The sequence below is a fragment of the Biomphalaria glabrata genome, chromosome 3 (assembly GCF_947242115.1).
Source record: "Biomphalaria glabrata chromosome 3, xgBioGlab47.1, whole genome shotgun sequence".
Taxonomy (NCBI): domain Eukaryota; kingdom Metazoa; phylum Mollusca; class Gastropoda; family Planorbidae; genus Biomphalaria; species Biomphalaria glabrata.
In genome coordinates, this window is record NC_074713.1 from 891,742 (window position 1) to 907,015 (window position 15,274).

General features: G+C 37.5%; 1 protein-coding gene across 5 annotated transcripts in view; it reads left to right on the plus strand.

Moving 5' to 3' along the window:
* LOC106052624 (uncharacterized) overlaps window positions 1-13,777 on the plus strand; it is a 38,069-nt gene extending 24,292 nt beyond the window's left edge. For all 5 annotated transcript variants that reach the window (XM_056024733.1, XM_056024731.1, XM_056024732.1 and 2 more), the window contains 4 exons: window positions 6,230-6,754; window positions 9,379-9,435; window positions 10,789-10,891; window positions 12,025-13,777. In XM_056024733.1, coding sequence (XP_055880708.1) covers window positions 6,463-6,754; window positions 9,379-9,435; window positions 10,789-10,891; window positions 12,025-13,063 — 1,491 coding nt within the window. In that variant the 5' untranslated portion in view covers window positions 6,230-6,462 and the 3' untranslated portion in view covers window positions 13,064-13,777. The remainder of the gene's footprint in view (window positions 1-6,229; window positions 6,755-9,378; window positions 9,436-10,788; window positions 10,892-12,024) is intronic.
* The last annotated feature ends 1,497 nt before the right edge of the window (window positions 13,778-15,274 follow it).

Here is a 15,274-nt window from a genome sequence, read left to right on the forward strand (position 1 = left end):
ATTCACATGGCCAGGTGGTGTAAATTAGAGCGTAACACACCGTTCATGAGTTTATGTCACGTGATGGGGAACTATGAGTCACGTGAACACAGAGTGTTATCAGAAAGAGAGGATAAATATGTCCTTTTTAAATGTCGATTTGATATCTTCAAATATCATTTCAATTTCTAAAACTACTTGTAGCAACTCTCTCTCTCTCTCTCTCTCTCTCTGTACATGGCTGTCAGACTCCTTCTTTCTCTCTTCTGCATGGCTGCAGTGCCGTAGCGGCCGGGGTTCCGGAAAACGACGTTAGGCCCCCTCCGGTAAGTTGAGTGACTGAACTTTTAAAACTGAGCCCCAAGAAAACAAGGCAAAAGACGGACAATACATATCTTATATAATACAGACGTTACTTCAAAAAAAAAAAAAGAAGATGATTACGTCCTACGCGTCATGCATTTAGTCATGCATATTAACCAATGACTTAAATTCTGCCAAGTCACTGGTTTTCCTGTTTTATGTATAATTGCTACTTTACTTTTGAGTCTTCTGTCCTGAAGGCTTTCTAAATTTAGGGATTTTACTAAGGGTGTTACTCAATACATAGTGTAATCAAGCTCCTCATCAGTGTACGCAAGAATGAGGTCCTTAAACTTCCGGGTCATTTGAGGTCTGAGGAGTCAATGTCATTGGTCAAAACTTTGCTTGCTGGGATTCCGAATCATAAGCTAAATCGTCATATATTCTGAATACGAAATGGCCTTCACGCGTGTATGAATCTGTAAAAAGTGTTGTTAAGGATTCATGACAACAAAACAAAAAATTAAATCCTGAGGACTACCCAGAGCGCAATTCCCAGACTATTAACTTCATGGGAGACAAGGGTTTTTAATTACCTTTGCTAATAAGGTTGATATACTTGGGGGAGATTGTCACTTATCATCTTCAGTTTCCGAGGACAGATAAGCTTGGATTTATTGAAAGATTTATCACTGGCTTTAGATTAGTGTGAAATCGGCTGTTGTTAATAAACTGAATGTGGCTGCCAACTTATAATATTAATATATGTATCTAATCAGGTAGACACATACTGAAATATTAATGGAAATTTTTACAATTTTATCTTATGTTTATGTTGTTTAGAAATGAATCGGTATTGGTATTCATGTTATTAATATTACTGCTACTATCGAAGACGCGTTAGAATTTAATGAAACGCGTCACTGACAATTTAGTAGTCAACTTCCGTTAATAGAGTTCATTCTGCAGGTAATAATGACAATGATTTGTTACTAAGCTTTTTTGATAAACATTTTTCCCGCGTACAATCTTATCTTATAATTTACAGACGTTACTTTAAGAGAGAAGATAATTACGTCCTACCGCATTTCATGTATCAATCTAGTCATGCATGTTAATCAATGACTTAAACTCTACAAAGTCCTTGGTTTTCCTGGCTGATTCAGGCAACCCATTCCACGCTCCAACGACACTGTAAGAATTTGTCCTTAGCATAAGGAATAGGAAGGTGGCCCTTTATCTTTGTGTCTTTCTGAATATTTATATAGGTTTTGTTTTTGTTTTTCTAAATTATGGTTGAAAATTTTTTATTATTGCTACTTAACTTTTTTTTTTGGCTCGTTTGGGCCCCTATTGGTCGTGGGCATGGGCGTAATGAACCCCTTAGTTGTTACGCCACTGCATGGCTGTCATTCTCTCTCTCTCTCTTGTACATGGCTGTCTAACTCTCTCTCTCTCTCCGAAATCTACACTGTATTTGGCCTTTTTTTCATAAAATAAAATGTTTTTCCGTCCCCATATATAGTATTTTCTTACCTGGCCAAATTTGTCGCGTCCCCATATTGCTATATAGTATTTTCTTACCTAGCCAAATTTGTCGCGTCCCCATATTGCTATATAGTATTTTCTTACCTAGCCAAATTTGTCGCGTCCCCTTATTGCTATATAGTATTTTTCTTACCTAGCCAAATTTGTCGCGTCCCCATATTGCTATATAGTATTTTTCTTACCTAGCCAAATTTGTCGCGTCCCCATATTGCTATATAGTATTTTCTTACCTAGCCAAATTTGTCGCGTCCCCATATTGCTATATAGTATTTTCTTACCTGGCCAAATTTGTCGCGTCCCCATATTGCTATATAGTATTTTCTTACCTAGCCAAATTTGTTGCGAACAAAAAACAAACAAACCATTATTGTCATTTATAGTGCCCAATCCATGTATCCAACTTGTCTATGACACAAGCTTAAGCATGTCATACAAAGTCTGTTCGATCTGACAAGCAACATCAACACTCTAGACAAGAAGTGGTGTCAACACGGGGCATTAACTTTTTAGGTCAGTGCTTCAGCCGTCCACACCAAAAGGCTATACATCTTTCCCAGTCTCCCTTTCTCTCTCTCTGTCTCCCTCTTTCTATCTCTCTCTCTCAGTATATCTGTCTTTCTTTCTGTCTCTCTCTTTCATCTCGCTCTTTTTTTGTTATAGTTTTTTTTTTTTTAAAGTCTTTTTTTTCCCTTTCTAACCAAATAACCTCCAGATATCAGGAAAGATAACTCACTCAGGCAGAAGGCGTATTAAATTTCAGCCTCACATTGATCTATTTACAAAGGAACTACTTTCTCCAGCGCAGCGTTAATGTTTTGTTGTTGTTGTTGTTATTTTTGTTATACATATAAAAATAAACGCCAGGTTTACATGTACTTTTAACAACTAATCACTTGCTTTTTAAAATGGTAGCGTGTTAGTTGAATCATATTAATATCTTCTACAAGAAAATCTATCGTAGATTGATACAATGTCTCTTACATCTGCTCGTCTGCTGGGGTCCGTAGGAGGGAACTAGATAAGCAGTTGCATTATCTTATCTTAAAACAGTGGTTCACAAACTCTTTCTTAACGGACCCACTTCGCACATTCTGAGTATTTAGCGGAACACTTTGCTTATTTTGTTTTGCTAGTTAATTATTTGAGTAGTTCCTGAAACACCTATTCAGGAACACAGTTTAGAAAACAATGTCTTATAAAATACAGACGTTACGTCAAAAAAGAAGATGACTACGTCTGACGCGTGTCTCTAGGTCGATCTAGTCATGCGTGCTAATCAAGGAATTAAGCTCTTCCAAGTCGTTGTTTTCCAGGCTGATTCTTTTATTTTCTCTTCCTCCAGGGTGGTAACTTCCACCCTGAAGGTGTCTTCGCTTCCGAAGACCTTTCCTATGATCCTGTTCCTCACCACCGGTGAGGAAACACCCAGGAACCATAGGAAAGGGTTCTCAAACCGGTACAGGGAACCCACCTCCTCCGGCCCGACCCTCAAGGCGGCGACGATGGACGCCATCGAAGCTCGAACTGCTCCCTGTCCGGACAGTTTTATTAGTAGAGTACCTGGTTGGTGGACCAAGCCACCCTCCAGATCCTTTTTTTTTTCTATTAGGAATGTCTTTATAGACATAGTAGAAAGAAAGAAAAACAAAACAAAACAATAGATCACACTTCTTAAGAAGTAAATTGGAGACACAACACTCCAAACGAAAACACAAGAAAGTTTAAAACCGTAAATCCGAATGAATAAACTCCAAAAGAAAACACAAGTAAACAAAAAAAAAATACTTTCAATAGATTTAGATAAATCAGTGGAAACAGACTAAATTTGGTCTCCAGGCTGATTCAGGATGTAACATTGAAATATGTAAATATGAGCCTGGAAAATGCAACTTATCAGAGTTTAATAGATGTATAAACATGTTTTAAAAAAGGTTAAAATGTTTTAAGGAGATGATTTCTTGGTGTTATAATAATAACCTGTTAATTATTTTGATTAAGAATTTTTTTTTTCCTGTGTATAAATAAAATAATTTGTTTAGTTGGTCGTCTGCTGAATCGCTTGTCACGCCTCAGTTACCACAGACAGTGTTACAAGATGACATTGTCTCCGCCTGCTGGGGTTTGTACAGCGGGAGAGGGGAAAGAACTCCCAAATCAAAGAGACAACTCACACATCAAGACACAACGTATCATCTTGTTTAGCAGAGAAACATTAGGTGATCAAACGAAGGGGGGTAACTCATTGACCCGAAATAAACATTGATTTGTAAACTATTTAAACTATTCTCTGGCGTGCTCTATTGCTAGGCTTAGCAATGGCAAATAGTGCACCTCCTCCTGGCAACTCAGGATATTAAGGTACATTTCTTATTCCCTATGCTTGGACAAATTCGTACAAGCGCTCCTTCTTCCTTAGTTCTGTTAGAGAGCATGGAATGGGCCGCCTCGATGAAGGCTGAATCAGTTATGAAAAACTAACGGCTTGGCAGATTTTAAGTCAGTCATGACTAGATTGACACATGGATAGGCGTGGGACGTAATTATCTTCTCTTTTGAAGTAACGTGTGTAATGTATAAGATAAGATGATAAGATTTAGTCTAAAGACGTCTTGCATGGCGATAAATCAAATCACGCAATTTATTTGAAACCTAGAGTACTCCAACAAAAACATTCAGAACAAAGTTTCGCTATTTTTTTTCTAAGAAAATTGTCTAGAGTTCCTTGCGTGGTCCCCGCCAATCGGACGCCCCAAGCGGCTGCCTAGTTTGCCTATGTCTAAGGCTGGCCCTGCGCCTTGGAAGACCAGAATGATCCGAGACCGTCTTTACAGCTTCCTGCATAGGTCTAGGACTAACTTTTCACTATGAAGAGTTCCATTAAAAGATAATCATTGAGATTTTTTCTGTCCACAATGAAAAAATATTTTTTTAAATGCCAATAGTATTTAAGTAGATGAGAGAAAGACCACACCACAAATGAAGAGATTTGAGACCGGATTAGTACAGCGATGACCCCACGATGACCTGCTAACTACTGTAAAAAAAAACAAACGCTAATATTCTATGGCCATATTACAAGGTCCTCGGGGCTTGAAAAGACCTTCCTACAGGTAACAGTACCAGGAAAAAGAAGAAAAGACAGAGAAAACGATGGGAAGACAACATAAAAATCGACGGAGATTCTATCCAAGGCAAAAGACAGAGAAGAATGGAGATGGAAGGTTACCAGATCTTGTGTGGTGCCCCAACGGTCTAACAGACTAAGACCCCCTAAGAGATAGGTTAAGGTGATTTAGAAGATAAAATAATAGATAAAATTCAATTTCATTTTGTTGTGAAGTTTCATAGTATCACAGTCTAAATCTGTCAATCATTCAATAGTAACAAAGTATATGTGTGTCAATCTTCAATCCTACAAGGAATACAACATACACTTGCACAATCATTCAACCCTATACTGTTGATACATTTTACGTAATTAGTTCCTAAAGAAGCCAATAGATTTGTAATTTTTATTGTAACATCGAGTACATGTGACCTTTGACCTGGAAATGTCTGATATTTCTGTCCTGTTAAAAAATTCAACTCAAGAATGATTGCTTTCACTTCTGCTCCATTTTCCCTCGCTTTTTTTTTTATTTGATTCGAAATTGTCCCCCTGTAGCTACGAGTCTAGTTACTCCGAAAATGTTAAAAACTTGGATCACTTGGGTTACAGAAATTCGGTAAAATGATTTTGTATTGGTCCGAAGAAACCAAGAAACTAATCAATGACCTCGACCCAGGGTAACGGAACTTGTGACCAGTGGTAGTTAATGGTTGAATTACTTTCCCGTGAAGACCTTGCTGAGTGCTCTGGCAAGTTTTTTTTTTTTTAAATGGCATTCACTTTTTTTTTTGCAACAGTGCTACAGGATCAAATGTTTAGAGATTATTTCTTTTATGCATCTTTAGTGATTTAGAGATTATATTTTTTGGCGATTGTTTCTGTTATGTGATTTAGCAATCAGATCTTTGGAGATTATTTCTTTATAATTTAAAAATAATATTTTTGGAGATTATTTCTTGAAAGATTTAGAAAGTATTTATTTGATGGTTTAGAGATTATATCTTTGAAAACCAGTGACTTGGCAGAATTTAGGTCATTGGTTAACATGCATGACTGAATGCATGACGCGTAGGACGTAATCATCTTCTTTTTTGAAGTTAAGTCTGTATTATATAAGATTAAGATTCGGAGATTACCGGTATGTCTTTAGAGATTTGGAGATTATTTTTTTAGAGATTATTTATTATTAAATTTTTGCTAAGATTTTAAGATAGTGTTTTTATAATATTATGTTTTCGCATTTGTCTTTTTTTGTGTGTGTTTAACACTCTTCAATTCTTGGTCGCACAGATAACTTCTATTCATTGTCAAGAAAACTTTCTGCAAGTCTTCTAGAATCATCGTTTCACCTGACTTCATCATTTACTAGCTAAAAACCTTTTGATTCATGTCTGCCAATGTGATGACATCTAATTGCTGATTGGCTCGGGCGTCAATGCTCATCCTATGATATCACTGTCGATAAAAACCGGAAATGACCTTTCTTGAAGTTCAATGAAAAAGACGGTGACATTGAAGTGCTCATGACATCGCAGACGACTTGGCAGGAAAACATGGCAGGCATTATGACCACAGCCAATCTTTCTGATGTCACCTCTGACACTGGCAGTGACACTGGCAGCAATGTGTCACGCTATACAACCGAAAGCGTTGCCTTTGGAGCGCGCCACCCAGCGGTGGATTACAGCAGCCTCGTTTTGAGGCTAGACATCTGCCGGAGAATGTCGCCGCCCCCTATACCACCCTGGCTGATGGAGGCACCAGAGAAACTGAGGCTTCTTGTTGCCAACTGCTCTAGTTGGAGGAGATATACAGGTAGGATGGGGCAAACTTGAGTTCTGGAAAATAAGAACCAGAATTATTGTTTTTCTTTTGTAAAATAGCTATCCGATTTGTTTTTAAATACCAGTATTTATGTCTTATCAGTTCTTTTATAATTTTTTTATTATAACTTTTATGTAGCCCTACTTTCATGCTCGGAGCGCTTTTGGTCCAATCTCATTTGTGGACCAGTGGGGGGGAGGGGGTATCTTGGAGTAGGTTTTCCGTGCTGCCTTTAGGCGCTCAGTAAACACACCTCTGCCCGAGTCGGGTGTCGTTTTGTTTGTTGTTTTACACAATTCGGATGTTCCTTCAGAGTTGAAGATAATTACTTCCTAGTCCAAACCTCCCGCAGGACGACGGGGGATGGGAGCGGGCAGGGTTTGAACCCTGGACCATCGATAAATCTGAACGACAGTCCAGCGCGGAAACCGCACGACCAGGCAGTCGAACAGGTAGCCAAGCCAAGCCAAGTTCAAGCACACTTAATCCTACCTATATTAATTTGACATCAATGTAGTCGGGTAATACATAAAAACGCCGCCTCTGTCCAGATAATGGAATAAAATGTCGGAAAGTCATAAACATAGACATACATAAATATAGACTGGCAGTAGGAAGTTATTTTTATTTGGGGGAAGTCAAATATGTTTTATGTACTATATCTATGTGAAAAAAAAAATGGCGGCAATCGAGCTATAAATTCTAGGACTAACATTTCAGCCAATATATAATTATAATCTTTAGTTTTGAAAAGTACAAAACTGCCATATTCCCAATATTTTGCCTTTGTTTCATAATCATTGACATAGGCAAATATATATATAGGTTTGTGATGTGGATCTATGTTTGTTGACATGGCTTCTTTATTAATGTATGGCGGTCGTCTTATCGATTCAAATTGTTAGAATTAGTTTTTAATCAAAAAAGTCAAAGAAAATGAGCAGAACGTGCTCTAATGTTCGTAGTACGATAGGCCAAGGATAAATTCTAAAGGTTGAAAAAAAAATGAATATTATACACATTAACTTTCAGTTTCAGTAAGTCAGAATAATTCAGTATCACTGACACCGTGACTGTCACTAGTTTAATATTGATAGATCTAAATCTAATAAATATGACTAATATTTGTAATAACTAGGTCTAATACTTTTCATACTTTTTACTACTAACTATTAAACTAGTCAGTCTATCATCTATGCATGCAGACTATAGACTAGATCTAGTATAAGTATAGATTATGGATCTAGTGACAATCTTGAATCTAGTCCTAGACTATTTATATACTAACTATAGACTAGACTATACAGATTACAATTATAGTTTATAGTATAGTATAGTAGTATAGTACTAGATCTAGTAGTAAGTAGTATTTTTTTTACTATAGTATTTATATAGACTAGATCTAAATCTAGCATTTAAAACTATTTATAATTAGGCACGATTAGAGATATAATAATACAGAAGGGGTTCTATCAATTATATAGGTTATGGCTGAAAAACAAACAAACTATAAATACTTTTAATTTTACACTGCTCATAACTGCTGTATAACTCATACAAACTTATCTTTTCCCAAATGTTTCCCATAATAATTTTTACTTTATCGTCCAGTCTATATATATATGTCTATGGTCATAAATCATAGACATAAATAAATATAGACTGGCCGAAGGAAGTAACTTCATGTAACTTGAAAACATGTATATCTATTGTATTCGGATTTCCGAATTATGAAAAATTGCATGATCTTCATTCTTTAGAGATTAAACAAAATACACTGCCTCCTTATTTACAATATATATAGGTGTGTGGCTGAAATAGATATGAATACTTAACTTTTATACTGCTCATAAATGCTGTATAATAAAGTACACAAAATTGCAAGTCACAAATTTTCGTTTCATAAAACTCTTTAATCGGCCAGTCTATATTTATTTATGTCTATGTCATAAAAGCAAAGGGAGATTAAAAGTACGTCGTGGGATTTTTAAAAATCCTTAAACTAAATGGGAGCTAATTCATCATGAAATTCAGCCTGTTTAAGCTTATTATTCTTCTTCTTTTCCGATAACAATGAATATATTAAACCAAGATATGAGTTAGAGCATTTCTTTCTAGTCTTGGATAGTGGACGAAACTAATTTTAAATGTGTAGAAGATGGCATTGTATCAATACTAAGGAAGGCTTATTTAATAATTTTCTATTCAACTTATAGTTTAATTTGCAAGAATTTTTCTGATTACAAAGCTTATAGCAGCTCACCCTGTCCGTCCGTCTGTCTGGGACAAATTTTGAATACATTATTTCTCCCACTTCCCATTCTCGGATCAAGTTGAAACTTTGCACAATTATTCATTATTCCTAATCAAACATGAATCAATAAAAAAAAATAAACCAATTAATTAGTGGTAATTAATTAATTTAGTTTAAGTGAAAGATAAAGTGAAATAGCTCTTACAGTATTGAGATATAGACTGCAAATGTAGAGTTTTTCTCCTTGGATAAGCTTTTTAAATATATTTTCTTGATTCTTTATATCTTGCTTTAACTTATTTGCGTATTCATATTTCATATTATATCTCTGACGTCTGCACGACCTCTATTATCCAATCAGATCTCTGCTCACTTTATATACCTCCAGATTACCCACAAGCCCTTGCTGCACGCCCTGGTAAGTTTGTCCTAAAAACTTTTTTTTTGATTGGATTTAATTTTTAGTACAAACTTGATATTAGGTACCTTCCGTCGTAGTGACACTTTGACATGACATGTCAAGATGTACATGTGAAATTGTATTATTATTATTGGTTATATTGCATCTGTGAAACTTGTATGCGATTGAAATTCCTAGACATAGCTTTATACATAGACATATTCTAAAACCAGGAAGTAGCGATAATGACCAAATTGATAAATTGAAGCCTTAGAAAGTTTTTTGATGTATAAATTGTTCTTAAAGCATTTACAACTTTAAACTGACTTTGAAATCATTTAATCCAGTCCAACATTTGTATCTTATCTTATTTATTACGGATGTTACTTTAAAAATGCAGATAATTATGTCCTACACATTTTATGTGTCAATCTAGTCATTCATGTTAGTCGATGACATAAACTCTGCGAAGTCGTTGGTTTTCCTGGCTAGCTCAAGCAACACATTCCATGCTCTTATAGCACTAGGGAAGAAGGAGCATTTGTACAAATTTGTCCTAGCATATGGAACAAGGAATGTGCCTTTATCTTTGTGTCTTTCTGAGTATTTTTATTAAATTTTGTTTTTGTATTTGAAGATTATGGTTCAGTGTTTTATGTATAATTGCTACTTTTAAGTCTTCTATCCTGAAGGCTTTCTAAATTTACTGATTTTACTAAAGGTGTTACTCTAGTCAAATGTGAATATTCGTTTGTTACGAATCTCACTGCTCTATTTTGTGTCTGTTCCAATTTCTTAATGTTTAACTTGAGTTGAGGGGTCCCAAACAGAGGATGCATATTCTATTATTGGCCTAACCAAGGTTAAATAACATTTTAGTTTTATGTTCTTATTTGATTTATAGAAATTTCTTTTAATAAATCCTAATGCTTTGTTGGAATTTTTGATAGTTTCATCAATATGGGGATTCCATGACAGTTTTTCATTTATTATAACACCTAGGTATTTTGCGTTTTTAGTCTGTGTTACTGGTTTGCCATGAATAAGATAAGTGGAATTAATTTTAGTTTTTTTGTTGTTTTTTTTATGACGAGTTACAGTGGTTCACTTGACTACTCAAACTCAGTTGTGAGTATTGTGACCTACATATTTTTCCACAACTGACACAGACAAAGCCGTTGTCCGATGGCGGTCTATTCAAAGTGTTCTTTTCGTCTTCTGCGCACGTCTTCAACCGGCACCTTCGACATAGGAGGTGACGCTTCAACGGGGGGGGGGGGGGTCATGGGGTCTCAAATGCACTGCGAGACATGTAAATTACCACAATTGTTGTCTCCCTTCACCTCAAGTCAAATGTGATGTTTATTTCAGGTTATGTGGCCGTTCAGTGGTTTCCATTTATAATTGCTGTGCTCCTAGTGACAACCATTCTCATCTCTGTGGTTGTCACGTACACACTCTACAGAACCAACAGGTGAGAATAAGTAAAAGTCAACATTAGGTGGACCTATACTCCACACTGGTGGGGTTGGCCCTACACAGGTTACACTAGCCATCTACATTGGGCGGGGACCATACGCTGGTGGTTGGCGCACTACACTAGCTCCGACATTGGTGTTATGGAGCGAGTGTGTGTTTCTGTGGTGACGTGAGAAGAAGTCAGCGATTGGTTGGTGCAGTGTGAATGATGAAAGAGAAGCGGCATTGTCGTAAGATTACTTGTGTAAGCCAGACGACTCCAGAATGCCGGAGTGAAAAGACGTGTTTTTGTAGTGAGTTAGTTTTGTTCAGAATACCATTTTATAATATTACGAAAGTCTACTGCATTGATTCAAGCTATTCAAAGTTTTACAAGTTGGAATGTAATACGCCTACAGTGATTTAGTTGTCTACCAGCAGTTTGGTACTACAAGTCAAATAAATGTACTAAACTCACGTAATAATATTTTTGTAAACAAAATCTAACTCACTACAATAACAAAACCTTTTAATCTCAAGTTCTGGAGTCGTCTCCCCTAACTAAGACCAAATGACGACAATGCCACCTATGTCGAATCATTCACAACCAATCGCTTACCCCTTCCCACCGTCACCGTAGAAACACGCACACACACACTATTACATTGGCCTCCAAATTTGGTGGTGTGCTGGTGGCTGGCCCTACATGGCAGTCAAGACGTACTAACCCTCATTGACAGTGCTCAATTAGGGCGAGAAGTTTTACTATTAGAAAATGGAAAGGCAGGAAGAAGGAATGGTAGGTCGAGAGAAAATAGGCTTAAGAGTGGTGTACATTAATTTACATAATTAGAGTGGGGTCTGAGAATTCAAAAGACATTGAATATGTTTTCGTTTCGAATCTCCTGCAGACGACAGACAGCGGGCAGGGTTCAAACTCGTGACCATAAACGAGACACACACACACAAAAAGGCAGCAATCTAATTGAATTGGTAGCATATACTCTGATGCCGGTATCGCTATGCATTGAAAGTGGCTGGAAAGATGAATTGCAAAATTTCAATCACATTCTTTTGACATTAATAGTGTAGGGAATGTGTAGGACTGCAGTTTATTAATCCAATGTTTTATTTTGTTTCGTTTCACAGAATGAAGTGCAAGTTTTTAGGAGACTATTCCACTTCTGCTTCTCCCAGACGAAACTACTGCCTTCCCACAGGTTCCATAACTACTAGTGTTACCATAGAAACTCAGCTCTCTGTGTGTGCCCTGGAAGACGACTACACCCTGGCTTCCATGGCGCCCCTTCATTTGTCTTACACGGACAGGTTGCACTGCATTCACGACCCCAGAGCAGAACGAGGAGGCCGGAGGGAGATTCTCCTCCATCCTTCAGACCTGCAAAGTTCCGACAGCCCAGAGCCCTGCTATGTCACTGACCTGTCAAACTCACAATACTACTCTAGCCAGTCGCTACCTATTCTCACAGACAAAGGGGCTCCGATAAAGGCTCACAGACGTCGTTTGTCCAGCGGGTCCATCAGCATTGATTCTGAAGAAATCGATTACTCTGCTCCTAACTATGTGCACATTCAAACCGGAAGACTAGACAGCAGTCGGGTAGTATCACCTAGCAGAAGTGATTTCTTATTGGGTAAAAATACCGTAAGGGGGATTATAAAAAGATGCCAGAAAGCTGGTGTCTATATTGTTCATGGCGTTTTAGGCAATAAACACGCTTCTTCTAAAGACAGTGGAGCAGCATATTCTCAAGTTAAACCGTTTCCCCCATTAAAAAAATTACGGAGGTCTTTCAAAAATATGCGTCTTCCTAATCAGAGATTGTTCAAAAACTCTAAATCTTTGGACCATGGCATGGCTTGCCAAGAAAATCTGGCTATATCAGTTGAAGATAAAGTCGAGTGCAACACGTCCACATTGCCAGCTGGGACATCAGTCCCGAGCTCGTCTCTTTCCACAGTTTTGAAAAGATTTGGCAGAACATCCAACAAAACTAAAAGACAATCAAGTCAACCCATTCCAGAGACGAGTCATGGCCTTGAGACCACTAATTCCACGTTTCAAGTTCACACTGACCAAGTGACCAAAGGGAAAAAATCGCCATTTCAAAAACTCAAAGTCCCCCACGTCCTAAGAAACTTTACGAAAAAAAGAGACCTAATTTAATTTAATTTAAAATGATCATCATCGAACTCCAATTAGAGTGAAGGCTTCAGAGGTTCAAATCTTTTCTTGCAAAGGCCCTACTGTCATGCGTAGCGCATGTACGTCGCCATACAAGTCGAGAATTTTTGGTTTCCCAGACCTGTGGTGAAGAAGATCTGGGGCAGTCGAAAAGAATACGAGACTCGGATTTCTCTTCCTTCCCTCACCGGAAGCACACTTGAGAGTCTAAGTTTGGCCTGAGCCGTGCGAATGAAATATGAACCTTCTTCGTTACCTTTTGGACATTTTTTGTTACCTATTTAAGCTTTTCATTATTAGTAAAATAAAAATGATGACGGAGTATATACGGTTCAGGATGTCCAGACAAGACCAACAATGGGGCAGTGGCCAGTCCTGCACTGTGCTACAATAGCTTGTCGAGGGGTGGTCGTGGTCAGGGCGCCTCATGTAGGCTACTCCCAGACTCCGCAGCCTTTTTGGGACTTGCCCCCAGCACTTAAAACCATGTTTCCATTTCTGTTGTTAATTAAAATAGTGTTGAGTTTATTATAAGTTCTAGAAATAAATAGAAGATGTTATTGTAAATTAATTTAAGTGATTGTCAAGTAAACTTGCCTATTGTTGTTTTTTTTTCCTTGACCTAATAATCAATTATGACGTAAAATCTATAAATAGCTCTTTTTGCGTTTTAATAAAGAAGTTTGGATAAATTACGTTTTTTAGACATTTTTGTTCAATCTTTCAGCACTGCAGAATTTTTCAAGCTCTTCCATTGGAAGCTCATTTTTGTTTTTTTGTTGGCAACATTGAGGTTCAATTTAGAGCTGCCTGGTCGGGATGGCTGCCTGGTCGTGCGGTTTGCGCGCTGGACTGTCGTTCGGATTTATCGACGGTCGAGGGTTCAAACCCTGCCCGCTCCCATCCCCCGTCGTCCTGCGGGAGGTTTGGACTAGGAAGTAAACTATCTTCAACTCTGAAGGAACATCCGAAACATGTCAAACATTTTACAAACAAAACAAGAGTCCTTGACATTTATCTTGAAACTCTTTAATACAACTATATATATTACTCTAAATCCCATCCAGGGGCGTAGCTAGGAATTTTCTATCGTATGGGGGTACGGGGGGGGCTTGACCTTACTGGGGCCCCTGCATTTTGCGTAATATTTAATTTTTAATGTAAAAAAACACTCATTTGGGGGCCCCTCTCAAGTGGAGGCCCGGGGGGGGGATTTTCAAATTCCCCCCCCTCCTCCCCTAGCTACGCCACTGTACCCATCTCGACATCTTTCATTTTCTACCAAAGTATTGATTCGTTTCTAAGATTTCTGTGAGGATCCGTTGTCATAGTGCTACGTCTCTGAAAGTGGCCTCTGCTAAATCTGGACAACATAAGAGAGAGCTAACCCGAGAACTGGACAACTTTAACAATCGCCTCACAGAAGAGAACCTTACTGGCATACTGAACTGGACAGTCTGTGTTCTACTGGACTCACTTTAGTTAGTGTCCCCAAGAACTCTTATCTTATATAATACAGACGTTACTCTGAAAGCGATTGAAATGCCACGAGCCCTTTATAAGCGATCACATGTTTATCTCAGGGGCGATTTACAAGTAGATTGTTCACATTTTCCCAAAGTTTCGTCCTGTGTCAGCCTGTCACACACATAGGCCTACCGATGTCGCCGATCATTTAATGGCCTCCTTCAATCACACTTCTAAGTAACAAAAAAGTGTAAACATTTCGACAACTATTCATTGTCCTATTTAGCAGAAGTTTCGGACAAAGTCGTCTGCTTGAGACATTCTATTAACATTTCAGAAAGATCCCTTCAATTATTTAATTTCTCATTTTAAGTCTCTAGGACTCGGGGAGACAAAACCTATTTTATTTATATTACTGAGTATCAGTAATCTGCCTTTTGCATATTAATTAGTAGGAAATTATTTTATTTTATTGTTAGAAATATGATATCCATGCATGACATCCAGAATTAGTTCTATACCACAACCTCGTTTTGAGTGATTTCCCTTTCAGAGTGAAACTTTTTCTACAAGGGACCTAGACATTGAGTACAAATAGCTTCAGGCATTAAAGTCTCCATTTATATAGAGGTGCTCAGTAACTAACTTCAGTATTTAATATTACTTGTAAAAAATATGTGCCAAATACTGATTATATGGTAATTTAAGATTCCAGTCCATCATAAA